The sequence below is a fragment of the Dendrobium catenatum genome, unplaced genomic scaffold (genome assembly GCF_001605985.2).
Source record: "Dendrobium catenatum unplaced genomic scaffold, ASM160598v2 fragScaff_scaffold_1617, whole genome shotgun sequence".
NCBI lineage: Eukaryota > Viridiplantae > Streptophyta > Magnoliopsida > Asparagales > Orchidaceae > Dendrobium > Dendrobium catenatum.
The window spans coordinates 662,226-683,622 of NW_021320079.1; the positions used below are offsets into that span (position 1 = coordinate 662,226).

At 37.0% G+C, this 21,397-nt stretch overlaps 1 protein-coding gene across 4 annotated transcripts in view; it reads left to right on the forward strand.

Annotated features, from left to right (window-relative positions):
- The first annotated feature begins 234 nt into the window (after positions 1-234).
- Positions 235-21,397, forward strand: part of LOC110093130 (exportin-7-A) — a 58,051-nt gene continuing 36,888 nt past the window's right edge. The window contains exons 1-5 of one of the 4 annotated variants that reach the window (XM_020817920.2): positions 235-573; positions 5,719-5,901; positions 6,003-6,357; positions 6,772-6,932; positions 9,513-9,578. In XM_020817920.2, coding sequence (XP_020673579.1) covers positions 6,117-6,357; positions 6,772-6,932; positions 9,513-9,578 — 468 coding nt within the window. In that variant the 5' untranslated portion in view covers positions 235-573; positions 5,719-5,901; positions 6,003-6,116. Of the gene's footprint in view, positions 574-5,718; positions 6,358-6,771; positions 6,933-9,512; positions 9,579-21,397 lie in introns of all 4 variants that reach the window. The other 3 variants (XM_020817919.2, XM_020817921.2, XM_028701016.1) reach the window with 3 other exon arrangements.

Consider the following 21,397-nt stretch of genomic DNA (forward strand, 5'->3'; position numbering starts at 1 on the left):
TTACGGGATGACAACGGGTAGATACCCAATTCCAAAAAAAAAATCTTTCAATATATTTTTAATGATTAAAATATATATTTTTTTCCTCAAAAGTTTTGATTTTTTTAATTGATGAAAATGGAGATTCCTAGCCTTTTCCATTCTCCCTCTTAAAGTAACCAATATTTGCTTGAGTAACCCAATCTCCAATATTAAAGTCTCCTCGCCAAATTCAGACTTTAATGCGTGTTATTCTTTCTTGCCTGACCACCGCAAAGCTATTGCTTAACGTTGGCGACGAAGTTATCGCATAAAATGTCGAGTGAAATGGACGGTTTTGATTCACCGATTGACCCGGATTGAGTGTCCGAAACCCTAAGATGGAGTCGGTTGCGGATAGAATATATACTCCCGAACTTCGTTTCCGCCACGACGTTTGAGAATTCGGGCACGAGTTACGTCTGCCTGAGTGAGGAGAGAGGAAAGGGAAATCGGACGATTGATTGAGATAAGTGGGCAAAGGAGAGAGAGAAGGAATAGAGATTAAGAGGTGGAGAAGCTTGTGGGAGAGAGATTGGGACTGTGGATTCGAAGGTATTACCTTTTTTTTAACAATCTGAGCGTAGCTTCGAATTCCCGATAAATCCTCCGATCGATTTGATGTTTTGCGATATCGGTGGTGTTGAGTAAATGACAGTTTTTATGTTGGTATCGGAGCCCTAGGGGCTTCTTCAGATTCTTGTTTGATTATTGCTGCTTATGAGATTGGTTGGTTATGAAATGGAAAGATTAGGTTTTGCGCAGATGGTTTCTGCGGGCTCATTGGATGGTGGGTTGTTCGGGAAAGTCGGAGCAGATGCGTGATTAATGAAGTTTAGACATGCATTCAAGGATGGGACTTGGGAGTGCTTTGGAACGTTGTCTGGGTTGACCTCTGATAAGATCGGCTTCGTTATGCCGCTCAAGTGACTTTTTAAGATAATTGGTGGTTGTGTCGTGAACCTAGGTTGCATATGGGAGGAATGAAGCCAGAAATAAATGATTTATCGATAGGGAGAAGGCTGAGGTCTATCAGAACTTCGGAGTGTGTTGAAGAATGGTGTCAGTTGCAACTAGTTAGAACTTTCGGACATATCTAACTTATAAGGGGGGAATGCTTTTTTACTGCTTCTTAACTGCTTCTTAAAACGGCTTTTTAGTTAAAAAATTAAATTTTTTGTACTAGTAAACTGCTCTAAGAAGCAGTAAAAAAGCTGTCCCAAACGAAACATAAATCCATCAGCATGTTTATAATAGGGAGACTAAAAGATAAATCCTTATTAGCAGAGACTTATTAGTCTAGTTTCCTTTTGTATATTAGTGTTAAAGACAACATAAGATAATGCGAGCCAGTTTAGAGGAATTTACTCCTGAAGCAAAATTGACAGAAAAAGATCTGGTTTACTTGGGGATGCTTGGGCTCAGTAGTTTCGGATATTATATTTTTGGCAATAATGCCACCTTTTTTATTGGCGTGATGATGAACATTTGTGTTTATTTGCAAGTATTGTCAGTTTATCAGTCACATGTGTTGCATTTCAATTTTCATTACTTTGGAATATGAATTTCACAATGAAACTAGAAAGAAAACAGAAAATAGTCTCATGATTCATTTGGTAGTTTGCATTAACGTTGCTTATGACTAAAAACAACACCTGCATCTTTCTTATGTTAAAATAATGGCTGTTGTAATCTTTACTTGCAATACTTCACACATTTTGCAGTCTAAGGTTATTGCCAGCAGACATCAATAAAAATGTTAATTTTGTGCATTAAGCACTCAAATGTATCATTGCACAAATAGATTAGCTGGATTTCACTTTCCATGAATGTAAATGCTACTGCACTAGGGATATTGTAAAGTCAGCTTCCATATTAACGTTGGACTGACTTGGAGGAATCTTTACTTTACCTTCGCCTCTAGCTTCGCCCTCACTGAACCAAAATCCTTAGAGACTTTGGATTAGGCTTTGGAGTTTAGGATTGGGCCTGGTAGTATCATAACATATGTGGTTGATTTCAAGTGGCTCAGGCCTCCTTTCAACCTTATAATTGAGTCAGGGGTGTATGAGATCCATACTAATTTGTTTGAAGTAAGTTTTATTTGATTAGATGGGTTTCTGGGTAACACCATATCAATGTGATATTGCATTTTTTTTTCTTTTGTAATTTTGTTTGAATTAACCATCATGTTCTTGTACTACTGTAATTTTTGGCTTTTGCTTTCTGCACGCTACATCTTTCCTCTGAGTAAATAAACACGAGACAGAAGCTATTGAGTTTGTTAGTATGCAACATCTTTTTTCTTAAATATTTATTTATTTTTAATTGGAAACTGCTGTCATTTTTGAAAATTTTTGATTCTGAAAATGTATCTCCCCCATTTGAAAAAGATGAATTGGCTAAAATTAGTGTCAATTATATTCTTCTTACTTAGAAGGAAATAAAGATCTTCATGCAAAGTTTGTTAGATGATTCTAGGAGAGAGTTTTACGATACAACATAGAATAGAATAGTTGTTTTGGATTTATCTTAAGAGTGTGAAGAAAAAATATAAAATTTTTTCCTGAGATACAATGTTGGAATTTGTAAGTTGAGGATTTGTTAGACTTGTTAATGTATTAAGATAACTTTCTATGGGGGGAAAGTTGAAATTTTTAGATGAGCTAAGCTTGATGTGGGATAAGATGGCCAGTTCAATTAAGCGGATTGTAGTAGAAATTATAGGAGAGTTTAGAAATAAATGATACTCTCATAGGAAGATTTGGTGGTGGAGTAAGAATGTCCAATTGTTACTAAGGAAAAAAGAGCTTTTTAAGTGTGACAAATGTTGAATACTATACTATTGAGTCTTATATTGATCATAAGAAGGCTAGAAGTCATGTAAAGAATGTTGTGAGTAAAGAAAATGCTTTTGATGATTGATGATTCATATAATAGGCTTGGTGCACAGGAAGGATAATAAGGGAATATATATAATAGCTAAGGCAAGATATAACATATCTAGAGACTTTGTTCAAGTTAGATGAATTAGAAGTAAATATAATAGGTTCTTGGTTAAAGTTGAAGATATCAAAGAAAGATGAAAATATTACTTTGAAAAATTGTTAAATGAGAGCTTTAAGGAATAAATTATTTTGAGAAAGCATAATGAACAAGGTAATCAAGTATATTATAGATTTATCCAGAGAAATGAAATGGAGTTAGCCCTCAAGAAAAAATGTAAAGATAAAATTGTAGGTTCATATGAGATACATATTGAAATTTGGAGAGTTATGGGGATATTATAGTGATTTGGTTAATAAATGGTTTTAATAAAACTTAAGAGGATGCCAAATGATCGAAGAAGTATTTTGATGCCAATATTTATTATTAAAGATGATGCTCAAGAGTATGGTTTTTCTTTTTTTTTTGCTCAAGAGTATGGTAATTTAAAGGAATGAAACTTATGATTCATACAAATGGAACATAAGCCTAGAAAAAATATTTAGTTTTGAAGAACCAATTCAGTTTTATTCTAGGAAGATGTACTATAGAAGTGATTTTGGTTCTAAGATAATTAATATAAAAGCATATAGAACAAAGAATAATCTTCGTATGATTGTTATTTATTTTGAGAAATCATTTTATTGAGTATTATGCTAATTGATTTAATGCACATTAAGAAAAAACTTGTCAAAATTATATTGACTTTATTGAAGATATATACTTTGTTGTTCTTGGGCAATAAAAAGCTCATTGATATCCATATTGAGCTTGTCATAAATATGAATATTAAGATGGATATGCGGACAAACTAGGAATGATAAATAATGAATTATTATATTAGAACGGTTTCATTGACATTTATTGAATATAAGGTCATTGAATGTTGATTTCGGTGGTTTGGATGTATTATAAATGGTTTGGCCATTAAAAGAAAAACATAAAATTAAGTTAAGTGTTGCGGAGGTGAGGATGCTCAAGTGGATGAGTGGATTTACACTTAGATACAAAATGCGAAATGAGTATATGGGGGAAAGTTGGAGTAGCTCTATTGGTAGATAATAATATTAGAGAGAGTCTCTTTAGAAGGTTTGGTCACATAGAACCGGCCTTCTGATGATCCTGTTAGGAGAGTTGGATGCATTAGATATGACCTATGTTAAAAAAGATAGAGGTAGGCTTAAAAAGACTTGGTTAGAAAGTATTAAACATAACATTTTTTAAATAGATTTAAATGAGAATTTGTCTAGCTGATCCCACGTGGTGATATAAAGGCTTGTTGTTGTTGCTGCGATTGGATGTACAATAAATGGTAAAAAATGCACCAACATATGGGTACATACAATTAGTTACATGTATAGAAATTGTTCAAAATGTTATGCAAGGAATATGTTTAATTACATGTGCAAAACTCAATGGAAATCAATGTAAAATGAAGTGTCATGATGCTGATTACAAATAGTTGGGTTAAGGCTAACGTTGATGATGGAGAGGATGATTTGAATTACCAATTTTTAGCATATAGCCCCTTCTTTTTCATGTCTAAAGCTAAAACATGAAATTATACAGAAACACTTACTAGTTTTTCATTCTATCATTTTTATTCCACATCAATTTTATTGTTTATGGTACTTAGGTAATGGCATTGTTATCTAATGAAATTTAATAATTATGGAGGCCTCAAAAAGCGGCATGAAAAAGAATGTTAAGTTGAATGCATAAAAAACTAGGAATGATAAATTAAGGAATGGTTATATGAGGAAAATAATTTAATCATATTTATTTAATATAATGTAATTGAAAATAGATTTATGTGGTTTGGACCTGTACAATGAATGGTAGTTAATCCTTCTAGTAGACAAGTTAATAAAAATGGTTGTATATGATTAAGAAGGGGTAGAACTAAGGTTACATTGATAGAAGGCGTTGAAAATGATTTGCGAATAATAGGCTCAACACATTCAACATCCCTGAATAGTAACAATGGAAAGTGAGGATTCATGATGACAACCCTGAATAATTGGTTTAAGGCTAATGATGATTATGATTTGGATTGACATTTTTTAGCCATTATTCTCTTCTTTAATTAAAACATGAAACTATATCTGAGCATCCACTATTTTGTCATTCTACTATTTTCATGTGAGGTATTATTTCTTAGCGCACATTATACTTGGTAGTCACATTGTTATCCAATGAGAGTATATATCTAGAGATGACTCACGTAGTGACACTAATTAAATCCCTATATGTCCCATCTATAAGGGATATACCATCTCCTTTTGGCTCATATAATTAAGATTATTTGTCATCTTTAAATGGAATTGTATGGATCGTGCTTAGTTTTGGCTGGAATATTCTTTACTAAAGTTGCTGTTTGCAAGTCTTCCGTTTTGGAATTGCCTACTGTTCTCCAAGCACTATTTGGCGTCTTTGTTTTCTTGGAATTTTTGTTGTCAAAATCTCTTGTTTGCCATTTATTTTTATTATTTCTATTTATTGAATTTCTTTCTTCTCTTGATTGTAAAATATATCAAACTACTATGGCATTATGTTGATGTTATTTTGTCTATCTTGTTATGGGCTTAGTTCTGTGCTCTATCTGGCCTTGAGACAAATATTTCAAGTTAGTCTATTTTCAGTGTTGAAACAGTGGATTTTTCCGTTGTCTTCAATATTGTTCTATTTCTCAAATTTGCATTTTTCTTTTTGCAGGTTTATGCTTCTTGTCAACTGGCTGTTGTTGGACATTTCTCGATGACCTGCTTCATGTGGCTTTTGCCTTTTATTTCTGTTTAGATTTTGGCTTCCGTTGTCATTGTGTATCTTGGGAAACTTTTGTTAAGATATATCTTGCTGTATATATGTATACAATGCAACCACCAGTGGTAAAAGCATGTATTTCACCTCCCAACCTTGTTCTATGATACTATTTTTCATGTGAAACAAGTAAATATTAGGTTTGCACTTTGCACTCTGTGTTACTGACTCTGTGACAGCAATATATGGGCGATTTGTAGATGTAAATTCCATTTCTTTGGAGCCAAGAATCAACTGACGTGATTAATCCCCAAGTGTCCCACAATTGAATATTTGGCAACTTTTGCTTATAAATGGAGGGCTTAGCACAACTGGAAGCCTTGTGTGAAAGGCTTTATAATTCTCAGGACTCAGCTGAACGAGCGCATGCAGAAACCACTTTGAAATGTTTTTCTATGAACGCTGAATACATTTCGCAGTGCCAATACATACTGGACAATGCACTTACTCCTTATGCTTTGATGTTGGCTAGTTCAAGCCTTTTGAAGCAAGTAACAGAACACAGTCTTTCTTTGCAGCTGCGACTTGATATCCGTAATATTCTTGTTCTGGTCATATATGCGTCTATGTGTATGCACAGTTGGTTTTCTCATATAACGGCAATGAGGATTTTCTAATTTTGTGACCTGCTCTTTTTTTGTGTTTCTTGTTTAAATATTTATGCTGTATAATTTAGTGATTCTTTTCAGTTGTATTCCTTCGTTTTGAGGTCTTGATTTTTTTGATGTGCTATTTTTTTTATTCATATTGCAATATCTATTTCATTACCTGCTTTTATCATCCTTTTCAATTTGATTGAAATGTATTAGATCCAGGATAATCCTGATGTAGCTATTGGTTTTATTGACCTCAAACTGGTTTACACAAGAAAACAAGTCCAATATGTTATTATTTTCTTTAATAAGACTAGATATATCTTGAATTAATCTGTCTGTGATTTGTGTGAAGGGAATTACGTGATAAGCTATCTTGCGACCAGAGGACCTGAATTGCAGAATTTTGTAACTGGATCTCTGATTCAACTTTTATGTCGAATTACAAAATTTGGTTGGTTTGATGATGACAGATTCCGAGAGGTTGTGAAAGATGCTACAGGTTTCTTGAGTCAGGTGATTTCTTTTATATGTTAAAATGGATGTTATCTTGTTCATTTAATGCCATTGATTTGTATCATTTATTATTAAAGATCTTAATTTTAGTAGTTGGCTTCTTTCTTAGAATTTTTCTGCTGAATGTGCAGGTGAATGTACGAGTGAAGGTTTTGTTTGTGATGGCCTCTTAATTTTGTTATTGCTAATAACTCCTACTTTTGTTATTTCTGACTTCTCGATATCACCTTCATTAGCATGTTTATATTATCACGTCGCTACAATCATCACCAATTATGTACTTTTGCTAATTACTTTATTCTTTTATGAATTTCAAACTTGGTGCAGTGCAAGTTTTATAAAAGTCTGTGCGCACAGTGCAGTGACTGCAGTCATGATGGTGGGGCATGGGTTTGACTTTAGAAGATAATAGTGTGTATTAAAATCTTGAAAACAATCTATATTCCTTGACTTAATGTTCCAGAGAATCTCAACTTTAGCTTTATCCGTCATCTCGAAGTTCATTCAGAATCTGCTTAGTGGAAAGATTTTTTTATTAATCGTCACAAAGTTATCTGCCAGTTTTTTGTACTTCAGATACCATTTTACATAAATACGGACCATTCTTTATATTTTTATATCCCTGATGCATTCCATTTGTTGACAACAAATTTTTTCTTGTTTATTTCAAATTTTTACTTCAAAAAATTGTTGAGATCCTTTATCTGCTGAAAGTGAAATATGGAATTTGATATGAAATAGTTTAGAATTTATGTTTCATACCGATAGGAAACAATTGTAGATCTCAAGTATTTCCTTTCAATCTTAGGAAAACAATAAGAATTCTCCACAAAAATCCGCACAAAACCACGAAAACAGACCGGTCTAACACATGCTTCTTAATTATTATTGATAATTCAAGAAGGTATGTACACCATCTTGATGAGATTTCAACTTGGTGTGTACTAAAAATAAAAAGAAAATAAACTTTCTGTGAACTAACACAAATGCATGTGTGAAACAATGTAAAAGCTATTTAAATTTGTTGGTAGTTTTAAAGTCTTGGTTGTAGTGTATTTTCTTCATTAAAGATTGTTCTCATGCCATTGACTTGATTGTAACTTGGAAATTTGGCCGATGGTTGAGTAAGGAGAAAACGACTGAATTATAGAACTTGTGAATTATATGTTCCTTGTTGCTATTGATATTTTCTACATGTTAAAGATAGAATGATTTACTATTTTTGTTTAAATTATCGGAAAAGGAAACTTTATTCTGTTATAAACGAGGCTGTGAATGTGTTAATCTAAACTATATCCAATTGCGAAGATTTTGTCTGTCATCTTTCTTTTATTTTCGTTATCTTTTCTGTCTTGCACTTTTAAATTCTCACCTTACTAAAATTTCTTCTTTGGTCATTTTATAGAACAACTAATATAGTAATGAGTTTGTAGGTAGTTGCTCTCTTTTCTGGCTTGCTAATTTTAGGTGCCCCCCCCCCCCCCCCCCCCTAGATGCTTTAATTTTAATTTGCTCTATGAAGTGACTACATATAAATGCAGTTATTTTTTTTGCTGACTATATTAGAATTGCTCTTTAACATCACCCAAGTGATAAGTGAGTTGTGGATTGTATTTGTACAGTTGCGTGTTATGTGAGTTTATTTGCAATTAAGCTCTTAATTGTGGTATGGCAAAAGGGAACTGCTGGAGCCGTATAGTTAGGGATAGAGTTAAAAGCATCAGGACCCTGTTGGTTGATTAGAAACTTTGTAAGATTCGATTGATATCAAACACAGTTTCGCTTTCAGATTTTACAATCACTGCTATTGGAGCATAATACGGAAGATGACAGCCTAGGTGGAACATTAGCGATTTTCTTTGATTAATGTTTACCGGTATGACATGAGTCAGTTTTCTGAGTTATGTTAGCGTCTGATGATTGTTCTTGGTCAATCTATTCTGTCAATATTTCTCTGAAATTCATTCGTTGCTGTTTAAACCTGTAGGCTCACATAACCGCCTGTTGTTATTTCCACTGCTTAATCAACTCAGTAAATAGCTTGATGGATAGGCCTGCCATCTTACCATATGTTTTATAGTTATTTATTTTGCATAGATTCCACAACATGCATTTTCATGCATTCATTAATATGTTTAACAGAAACAAAACAACACCAATCCCTAAAAGATGAGTGAACCTTCTTGCTTTTTTTGAAATTCTGAGAATATAATTGAATTTTATGTATTTCTATATTATTTAGGTTCCCTTATAGTGTGCTGATCTTACATTAGATGACATATGCATTTTGGTACAATATTATGGGGAAAATATAAGATGAATTCCATGGCAACCAGGAACGCCTAGTCCTATTTTCTTTACGCAGTTATGGAAATAATGAATTTCTGAGAATTTTCATAATCTTGATGATCCTGTGTTATCTAAAGTATGTAAAGATGTTTGTTTGCAAGACGGTGGCTATAAGTATGTTGTAGTGATTTGTTTTTTCGGTCAAATGTTTGTAATGGCGCCCTTTGACATTTTCATTGCACTCTCAATGTTTTTTTTGCTAACTGTTACTATTATTGTCTTACTTGTTAGGCAACGTCTGAACATTACTCCATTGGTTTGAAGATACTGAATCAGCTTGTATCTGAGATGAATCAGGTTTGTTTGACTTTCTGGTCAGTTTTAAACTATATATTAGCTTCATATTGTTTTTTGTTCATCAGATATTTCTCCTGTCATGATGTTTAAATTGATTTCCATAAGGGACATGGACTGATAATGACTAGTGGATTTCGCATAAGAAAATGACCATAATTTCATTAATCAGATTTATCCAACTACCTGAAATTTAGTTTTTTCTACAGCAATCCCTTCTGGAATCTTTGATCTCTTGCACAGGGGCTACACCTGTTTTAAAGCAATCTCAGAAAGGAGAACTATTCTGAGTTTTCTACAGGTAGCACATGCACAGACACGGATGCTGACACGACAAAACAGATACGACATGACATAGACACAAGACATGTCAATTATTGAAAATATAGGACATGAACATGGGTTAGACATGATATTATAGTTTTTATATTTTAAAAATAGTGTATAAAAATTGAATAAGTATAATATTAAAAATAATTTAGAAATAATAAGTCATTTAACTAGAATTTATGCTTAAATTGATTAATATTATGATGTCGAGAGTCGGGTGACGATGTCATTTATCAGTCATCGAGTGTGGAGACAAAAATGCTGTTGAGAGTCAGACATCGATGTTATACAATAAATATCGGGCGTCAATGTTGAGAGGGCATCAAACAAAGATGAGATGTCACGTTTTGGGTGTAGAAGTTGCTAGCGTTGAGCATTAATGTCAAGACAGTGCAGACTTTGATATGGAGATCATTTTGAAATGTTGATATTGTAACGACTTCAGACGTCAATGTTGAGATGACATCGGGCATTGTTGTGAAATCAAAGTCTTAAGTCGCCATAGAGAAAGGAAAACGAGAATATTCGATAAATGGGGTATTGAATGCGGGCGATTGATTTGGTGTTGTGAATAGGAAATAAGAAATTTAGTTTTTATATTTTAAATAAGTAAAAATTTTAAATACAAGAAATTATATTTAAAAAAATTCATAAAATATTTAAGACATGCGTATTAGACATGTGTGTTTAATTTGTATTTAATACAAGGTTTTAAAAGGCGAAATCGGGAATCTAGACGTTTTTTCTAAGCGAGGCGAGGCGGATTGAGGTGTAAGCCTCAAAATGATTAAAATAAATTAATTTAAAATTATAAATAATGACAAAAAATAACAAAATATAATCCCAACTATGAATTTGCAGATTTAGTTTGTTCATTTGATCTGCCGCCAATCGATTTCTTCTCTTTGTATGAATTTGATTGAAGATACTCCAATTATGCTCGCATGCGGAAGCCGAACACGTTAGGCTAAGAACTTTAACTGCAAAAGCTTTCAATTCAGGAACATCTCCAAACTAAGCCCACCAACGTTCTACATGAAGACAAACATAGTATTTTATGAATATTGGTTGAAGTAGAAGACTTGAATATAAATATTAACATTGAAATTATAAATACTAAAACTATAAACATACCAGGAGATTGTGTTTTGAAGCATGCTTGTGCTGCTCTAAATCCAAACGTTCCTATTCCCTTCTTCAAATGAAAATCTTCAAGTTGATCATTCACTTTGAGGTAGTGTTCTTCAGAAATGAGTCTGTCCATATATGCATACAAACCAGTTTTCACCTCTTTGTCAACATGAAAATCCTTATCATAATGAAATTGGGGATTTAGGCTACGTTTGGGACGACGTCTTGGCTGCTTCGCGGCTTAAAACGTACGCCTCCCGCTGTTTGGGACAATGCGTTGGACCGGAGGCCTGAAAATTTTTACGGTGACAACCTATTTTTTGGGACGCGAAATACTTTCCGCGGTTCGCTGCTTTCCGCGGTTCTGATATATTAAAAAGTCGAAAGTAGCCTTCTTGTTTCTGCCGGACCTCCTCTTCCCCTTTGTCCCTCTGTTCGCACAACTCAGGAAGCTATCGTTTCTCCTCTCTCTCTCTCACTGCCGACGTAGACGGAAGCCCCGCCTCCGCCTCTCCTCCATTCGAACCGAGCCAGGACGCCGTCGATCTGCCTCCTCCTATTGATCCTGTCTCTCTTCTCCCTTTTCCTCCTCCTCTTTTTCCCCTTTCTTCTTCACCTTGAGTGGTCTCCCCTCTCAATTGCAAAAAACCACTGAGGCCCCTATCCCAGTTCGTAAGAAGCTCAGGTGAAAACCCCCCATCTCCTCTCCCATCCGTTCCTCCCCTAAGGATTAGGCGTTGAAGTCGACGGCTGGCTTCGATGATATGAGTTTGTCCAGCACAACGTCGAAGCTGAAGACATCGCTGCGGTCTGTGAGCTGTGGGTGAGGTAGCCCAGCGTGCCCTGCGGCGCGGTGGAGATGTGTGTGGAGCCGTCGGGTGGAAATAGGCGGGAGAGGCCAAAGTCGGCAACTTGACATGGAATTCGGTGTCGAGGAGGATGTTTCCAGTCTTCACGTCACGGTGGATGATCGGCGGGTCGATGGTGTGGAGGTAGGTGAGCGTAGTCGCCGTCTCGACGACGATGGAAAGGCGTTGGGAACGAACTCGTAGACGAGGACAAGCTCGCGGCTTCTTGGCGATGTGCAGCCGTATAAGGAGACGAGATTTTGATGACGGACACAAAAGAGGATCACTATCTCGTTGGCAAACTGCTCCACTCGCCTTGAGGAGCCCTTGCTGGTTATTGTGGTAAATTAAAAAAAAGTAGCAAGCTTCTATTTTGATTCAATCATTTTGGATTGCATGAAATTCAATAATTGTTAATATATTAGTTAAAAAAAATTAAATTTGAACAAATTTTATTCATCTTCATATGTGTAAGAGTAACAAGGTAATTTGCTATCAAACAGCAGCAGCACAGCAGTTTGACAGTAATACTACTCAAACAAAATTGATTGATTTATATACAGCAACTTTAAAAAGTAACTTTATGTACAACAATTTTACAACCTGCTTTCCGGACAGCTGTAGCCGTCCCAAACGCACCCTTAAATAGTACGCAGCAGCATGTAAGTGTTGATGTAATTGTCGATCCCACTTTTCATCTATAATATCCTATATTTTTTTGTAGGCACTTTCTTGACCTCCCAATTCTTTTGCAATATCTTCTTTAGCTCTATTCATTGCTTCATAAATAAATCCCATAGCTGGGGCCCTCTCACCATCAACCATTCTGAGCACCTTTACTAATGGTCATGTTGTCTTCAAAGCATAATTTATACTGCGCCAAAATGAATCGTCTTTCACAACAATCTTTTTAACTTGTTTTCCTTCTTATTTTTTGGCCCATGAACTGTTATTCCACTCTTCAGATGCAAACATTGCTTCCAAAGGTTGTCTTAACTCCTTGAATATCTACAATGTTAAATATGCAGTAGCAAATCTTATAACAGCAGGTTTAATAATTTCCTTGTCAGTGAATTTTCTTATCAAGCTGAGTACCCAAGAATGATTGTATATAAACTTACTAACGAATTTGGCCTTCAATATGGCTGATTTATGTCGAGGCAACAGTCCCAACCTCTCAAGCATTAAGTCAATACAATGTGTAGCACAAGGAGTCCAGTAAAGGTGAGGCTTCTTCCCTATTAACATTCTTCCTGCAGCTTTGTATGCACTTGCATTATCAGTAATAACCTGTACTACTAATGCATCTCCCACTTCCTCCACAACTTCATCCAACATTTCAAACAATAATTGTGCATCCTTTACAAAGCTTGAAGCATCTACTGATTTGAGAAAAACTGCTCCATATGGATTGTTGATTAAGAAATTAATAATACTTCTATGTCGAATATCTGACCAACCATATGACATTATTGTCACTCCTGTCTCAATCCATGTCTTCTTAACATCATCCACCATTTTTGAAATTATCTTAACCTCCTCATTCAGCATCCAAGTCCTCAGCTCATACATGCTTGGAAGTTGTAATCCTCTTCTTAGCCCAACGATCAAACACATGATCAACGATGGACTCCTAACAACATTAAATGGAATCCCATTTTCATAGATGAATCTGGCGATATCCAAACAAACTCTGTTTGCCGAGTTCTTTGTAGCTATCGGAGGCTGAATATCCATGAGTATTATGTTTTCCTCGTTATCAATATTTAGACATTAAATCTATCCATGGCCCCCGACTTCCTCGGTCAGAAACCTAGATGGCTTTCAGTATAAACCTTCATGCTGTTATCCATAGTAAGGAAGAGTTTCCTATCATCTCTTTCAATTTCTTTGTTGTGGCATCCTTTGTGGTGAAAACTTCTTTTAAAAATTTGTACATTTCTTTTTCACCTTATCAGGAAACTTTTGCACAGGTCCCACATTGACATGAGTGTAGGCTAGATGATCCTTCAATCTTGACGCCACCAGTTATGTGTTCTCATAGAAATTACATTTCATTGTAAACAATCCTTCTTTGCACATTCGCCTGACACTTCAAGGAGTTCATTTCCAGCCGATCTTCCTTCTGTTCCACTAGTCATGCTAACAATAGGACATATTTTAACAATTATTTGTACTACCAATAATAAAACAACATGAATACAAAAATATACCAGCCTGCCGGGGGTCCAAGGGGGCGCTGTCCCCTGACGGGGTTTGACCTGCCCAGTCAGGTCACGGGGTCAAGGGGCAGTGCCCCTGCGGGGGTTTCTGGGGGCAGCGCCCCCGGATCAAAATTATATTATAAGAGTAATTTTGAAATTCTGCTTGTTGTATATGCTCAATACCGAGCGTACCGAGCGTGTACCGCTAAGTACCGAGCTTGTACTTAGCGGTACCAAGCTTGTACCTGCTCGGTACCGAGCTTGTACTGAGCGGACGAATGAAAGAAAGCCGAATCAGGAGTTATTCAAGCTTTCGTTACTGCATGTCAAAGTCAAGGCCACAACACCGCGTATCTGCTCTTCCGACCTAACCGATGCCTGAACGTTTCCTGCACTCACAACTTCGGCTTCGTTTCTTTCCCTGTGCCATCTCCTTCCAACTTCGTCTCCTACAATCACGGTTTCGTCTCCTTCCCTCACGACTTCATCTTTTTCCCTCACGGTTTCGCCTCTAGTTCGCCTTTCAATTCTCACAGGAAGCCCTAATCCTATACGCTAATACACGAACATGAATCGGCTGCGTCGTATTTACATATATACCAAAGAAAAAATTTTGAGGCGGTGCCTCATACTGTCTCGAGGCGTTACGCTCTAATGCGTACGCCTCGTGCGAAAAAATCGTAGGCTTCGCTGGATGGTTCGAGGCATAAGCCCCGATACGCATGACTTCCGCCTTGACTTGAGGCGCGACTCAATGCGGATGCCTCGTCCACTTTTTTAATGGTTGATTTAATATTTTTTAATCGGTCACGTTTTCGGCATGTCTAACATATGTCGGAGGAGTGTCGGATGCTTGTCGTGTTGGACATTGCACGTCTCTTTGAGGAGAAGTATCGGTGCATCATCGGGTAGCACCTTGAGTGAGTACATGTGAATTGCCGGGTATAGAGAAGCACCCATTTAAATTATATATAAAAATTAATTTGCATGAATATATATGTAATTGTCTGTATCTATTTATGTATGTATATCCCTTTTCTAAGAGGAGTGCTATCTTAAAAGGATGTAGCCCTTCTTTTTTTGTTAACAGGCTTAATGCATGTTCATAGCTCTCAACTAGGGAAACTGTTTAGCAGTTGTATTCAATTGGTTTCATGATTGTAAAACCATGCTTGAAGTATTCTCCATCAATCAGATTGTTTAAGAAGTCAATCAAATGATTATTTTTATTTATTATTTAGTAGGTCACCGAGTAAATTGCTTTAAAAATCATGCATTACCTCTTTATTGTAGGTTTCATCTGGATGGCATACATTGTAAGTATCTATAAATACTCCTCTTATATGTTGTTTATTAAAGAAAAAAGAGAAAATACTTACCAACTTAGAGCTACAAGTCTGTAAATGCGACACTATATCACATCTCTTGCTCGCGCGATGCCATCGGGCCCACTTGCGATGTCACATTGCTGGCTCAAGCTAAAATTGCCTCTCTTGCAGTGCATACATCGTACAAAATCCTCCGTGTGCTGGCCTCTCTTGCTCATGTGAATTTTGGAAACCATGATCCCCTATGCTATCTCCCTGCCCTTGCCTCCTTCATTTACATGATTACCCTCCACCTTCATGATTTCTTATGACATCTCATGGCCGCATGTCACTCCTTAATGACATCTTCGTTCTCTTTAAAATTGGAGCTATAGGTAGAAAAGTTGCAAATGTGAAAACATTAACTCTCCTTCACTACCAAGGTAGAGAAGTTAAAAACCTTTTATGTATCTCCATGTAGAGGCCATCATGATTGTGAATATTTACTACGGATCAAAAGTGAAACTAACCCATGCCATTCCCAAATTAGAAAGTGGAAGTGACGACCTAGTAAAAGTGACACTAATAATGATTTCTCAATACTTGTCACTCGCCTAAATAATCAATGTTGAAAGGCATGTTCCTCTTGAGCAAACATTCTTAAAAATGGTCATTTTAGATGGCTTTCGAATAGAGCACTTGCCCATACACCCATTGGACATTGGAAATTCACAAGTTGTTTGGAATATGCTCAATCTTCATGACCTTTGGGAGGCTGTGCTATGCCATTTTAGGCATGAAAGCTAGTTCCAATGGATTTAAAGATGAAATTGAAGATTTGATTATTGATTTACGAGAAACTTAATGAATTTTAAGAAGGCGGTTAGGCTTATGGTTGATGAGCTTCAAGATATCAACCTAAAGTGCTGAGAGTGATCCTTGACCTACTTTTATTATTATTATTATTTTCACATGAGAAGATAGAATAACCGAATGCATTGTTCTTTATGTACGAGGATTATTATGTTTGACTATATTAAAGTGCTAGTTTTTTCCCTAGATTTAGCAATGCACAAGCTCTCCATCAATCCCAAAGTATTACATATTAAGTTGGCATTAAGATGAATGAGACTTAGAATTAATGAGAAATAATTTGTTGAAACCAAGAACATAGTTGTCAATGGCGCAAAATAGCGCGCACCATGGCGCACGGTGCGGAGCACGGTGCGGCACACCTATGGCGCCATGTTCATGGTGCGGCGCATGGGTTTAAAATAGCGCGCGCTATTTGCGCCACATGTAATCCATGGCGCACGACACAAAATAGCGCACCAAATTGTTTTTAAATTTCATTATACTTATGAATATTTTTTATATTTATTTATTTATTTTTTAAAAAATATATTTATATTTTAAGATAAATGACTGTTTTTTGTCCTAATTTTACGAATGATTTTCTGTTTGCTGCATCCGCCAAACACATCTCGCAGTCCCGAAGTCGAAGTCGGTGAATCTGTCCTGAAGTCAAAGGTTTTATGTGTTATGTTTGCTGCATTCGTTGCTTCCGCCAAATCCAGCCAAATCTGTCCCGAAGTCGAAGTCCCTGCTTCCGCCGAATCGTCCCGCAGAGCGGTGCTTCCGCCAAATCCGCCATTTCCTTCGTCTGTTCCAATAAAAAATCTTACCAGTTGACTCTGATTTGCAACCTCCGTCAGTTCGTCTGTTATGCACAGCTCTATTGTTTTGCACGGCTATTTCTTACAAGAATTTACAACTTAATAGGTATGATTCTTATTGATTGCTACTTGAAGTGTTTCATTAGTAACCATGATTTAGAGGCATCCACCTCTTAAAATTAAAAAAAAGCACTCGGTACCGCTACTGGAAGTGTTTCATTATTAACTCCTTTTTTAGAACTCTCCCGATTAATCCTCTTTGAACTTTATCATATGCTTTCTCCAAATCAATAAGTATCAAATGTAGATCCTTCTTACTCTCTCTTTGCTTCTCCATCAAACCTCTCAGTAAATGTCTAATGTCCACAATAGACATACCCGACATGAATTCAATGTGATTTTGAGAAAAATTTGTATCACGTTGTAACCTATGCTCAATACACATCATCCACTTGAAGTTATCGACGAGGAAATGCATGAAAAATTTGGTAAATTATATAGTTGAAGAAAGCCATGTTTATAGTTGAAGAAACCCAATATTGCTACATTGTTGATTGATATTGTGCAATTGTTGTTGTTGTGAAGCCTACTTTGCTCCATCGTTGCTTCTCCTCTTGTTGTCGGTAACCCATCTCTTTATTTTTAGTATGAGGGTGGTGACATTAATTAATTATTATAATGATTCCAATGAAGACTCTGTAAATGAATGATTATTCGAATGATTATCCTATATGTGATGAAATTAGGAGAGACTTTTAAATTCATGAATTATTACCTTAAACTGCTTGTTTATATTGGATTAGAAGTGGGAGATATATTTTAATTATTTTTTTATCTAATGACTTTTAATTGTCTCATGTTAAATTTTTATGATTATACTTAGACATTTGTTAGACCGGTCCAACTGGCCCTTGGCAAGGGGCCAGTTTAGTTCTACAAGAGGCGGACCAAAGCTGGTCCGTCCTCTTGAAGTTGCCGCCCATGCTATGGGTGGGGCCCACTAGGAGAATAATTGGGAAGGAGGGGGGGGGTAGGGTTTGGGGATTGGTATATGCTTTAAGTAGGAAAAAATAGGAGGATTAGGGGTATGCAAATTATTGTGGCTGATATTGTAGTTGGAGTTTGGTGATTTGGGCTCGAGCGGCTTCTAGGGATTGTGAGAGATAGATCCTCCTCTTGAATTGAGGCTCAATTGTTTCTTATTATTTTCTTCTGTTAGTTTGATTATTGCAATAAAAGCTATTGTTTTTCTAGTTTTACCATTGGATTTGTGGATCATTCTTGATATTTTTGTCAATATTGTTAGTTTTTACTTGTGAACTCCAAGTATTTCCAAACAAATTGGTATCAGAGTAGATTTTGGGACTGTTTGTAGATTTTTTTTGAGAAAATGAACCGTTGATTTATAGCTGGAAGGGGTTGTTTTGCTGTTTTTTGGAATTAAGATTCAGATTTTTGAGTCCAACAAAAATCAGGGTATCGATGGAGGCCAAGAAAGTGGATGCGTTGGAGGAACTCCTTGAAGGGGAGATGAGTGAAAGAAACGGTGGAAGATAGAATTTCATCAGTGGAAGACAGTTTTTTGATCTTCATGAGATGTTGAAGAAGATATTAGAAAATCAAATTCAAATGGCGGCATCAGAAACAAAAGGGGTCGATAGGAATTAGGAAGGACTACGAATTTCGAATTTCGTAGGAGTGAAAATGATGTGGAGATCATGGAGGAGAAATGTGGAAGATATGGAGAAAGGTGTGGTTATGGGGGGCATGAACCAATGGTTGCTGATTGGGAGAGAAAAGAGGGGGATTATGGTATGAGGGGTGCTGATTTTGAAGGAGAGGAGAAAGTGAGGAGGGGTATGGGTATGAGCTTGGAAGGGATGATCGAGTCACTTAAAAGGAACAAATACTTGGGAAAGGGAAAATTATGGAGGATTCAAGGGAAATGGAGGAGATCTGAAGGTACGAAAGCTGAAGATGCCCATTTTTAAAGGGGGAATGCACATGGGTGGATCTACAAGGTGGAAATGTATTTCGTTGTCAATGGGTTGACGAAGGAGGAAAAATTGATGACAATTAACTTATGTTTGGAAGGGAAGGCGTTGTCTTGGTACCAATGGATAGATGTGGGGATGCCCATATGGTGTTAAGGGGATTTCAAAGAATACTTATTGGAGCGTTTCCTAACCTGCATGGGAGGAGACTTCTATGAACAGTTTTTTTCACTAGTGTAGGAAGGCTCAGTGGCAGATTATCGTGTCAGATTTAAGTACCTGGCCAGTCGATTAGATCGACTATCAGAGGCTGTTCTGGAGGGTAATTTCATGAAGGGACTCAAATAAGAGATCAGGGCCGCAGTGAGAGTCATGAGACCTCATGATTTGGGGGAGGCAATGGAGCTGACACAGCTAGTGGAGGATCAAAAGTACCCAGAGAGGGGAGCCAGTGGCAGCAATTCAGGTGGCTCTTACATGATGACTACCAATCTTTTAGCACCCAAGGGACTTGCAATGGGCAACATTCATGAGACTTCCAGGGGAAGGCAATAGGAGGAGGAAGTGGGTGGAACTTCAAAAGACTAACGGAGAGGGAGATGCAGGAGAAGAGAGTGAAGGGATTATGCTTCAGATGTGATGAAAAATATGCTCTAGGGCACATGTGTAGGGACCGAATTCTTCAGGTTCTCACCGCCTATGGTGACAAGGAAATTGATGAAGGAGATGAAAGTGAGGTAGATAGAGAGAGATGGAGGACAAGCTGCATCTGTATGTGGTAGAGATCTCCCTGAATTCAATGGTGGATTCACTCCGAATCATACCATGAATGTAAAAAGGGAAATAACATACAAGGAGGTGATGGTGTTGATTGATAGTGGGGCTACCAGCAATTTCATCTCCAACTAGTTTGTGAACCAATTGGGAGTGAAATTGATGGATGCTGGATGTTATGGAGTGATGATGGGTACAAGGAAGGTGGAGACGGACCAGGGTATCTATAGATGAGTATTGTTGACCATACAGTGGGTTCAGGTAAGGGAGGATTTTCTCCCATTGGAGTTAGGGAGCATTAATGTCATCCTGGGTATGAAGTGGCTACAGACCTTGGGAGACACCAAAGCCAACTGGGGCATTGATGATTGTGCTGGTGGTGAAAGGGAGAAGAGTAGTGATAAGGGGAGATGCATGGCTCTCCAAAGCCATGGTATCACTTAACCATGGTGAGGAGCATATAGGAGGTGGTGGAGGGGTATGTTGTGGAACTACACAGGCTGGAGGGGATCTCAGATTGGAGGAGGGAGGGGAAGTTCCTCTTTTAGTGCACCCCTTGATTCAACAATTATGTGAGGCTTTTCAGCCACCTTAGGGATTGCCATCACCAAGGGAGTAGGAGCATGCTATCACCTTGAGGGAATGTGTGTCACTCATCAGTGTCATGCCCTATCGCCCAGTGTTAACCCTTTTTCTAGCCTAATGTTACTGGTTAAGAAAAAGGATGGGAGTTGGAGGTTTTGTGTGGACAACATGACAGTAAAAAAAGAAACTGTGCCAAAAAAGTTTACCATCTCAGTGATGGATGAGCTGTTGGATGAGTTAAGTAGGGCATTTATTTTCATCAAGATTGATCTGAAGTCAGGGTATCATCAGATCAGGATGAAAAGGGAGGATGTGCCAAAGACTGCTTTTAGAACTCATGAAGGGCATTATGAATTTCTAGTGATGCCTTTTGGCCTCACTAATGCCTTAGCCTCTTTCCTGTCCCTCATGAACAAGGTCTTCAGATCCTATCTCAGGCGATTTGTGTTGGTATTTTTTGATGATATTCTGGTTTATAGCAAGTCAGAGGAGCACTGGGAGCACTTGAGGGTTTTAGAGGTGTTATAGGAGCACGAGCTAAGGGCCAATTTGAAGAAATGTTGTTTTGCCCAGGATAGTGTGGAGTACTTGGGGCATATAGTCTCTAAGGAGGGGGTGGCAACAAATCAGACAAAAATTGAAGCTATGTTGAGATGTCCAGTGTCTAAGAATCTCAGGGAGTTGATGAGATTACTAGGATTAACAATCTACTATAGGAGGTTCGTGAAGGGGTACAACACCATTGCATGGCTGCTAACAGAACAATTGAAGAATGATGGTTTCTTATGGGAGGAGGCGGCCACAACAACTTTTGAGAGCTTTAAGAAGGTCATGACCACTGTACCAGTCTTTGCCCTATCAAATTTCACTCAGGTCTTCATATTGGAGACAAATTCCTCAAGATATTGATTGGGAGCAGTACTCATGCAGAGCTGTCGATCCATCGCCTATTTCAATTAGGTATTGACAACTA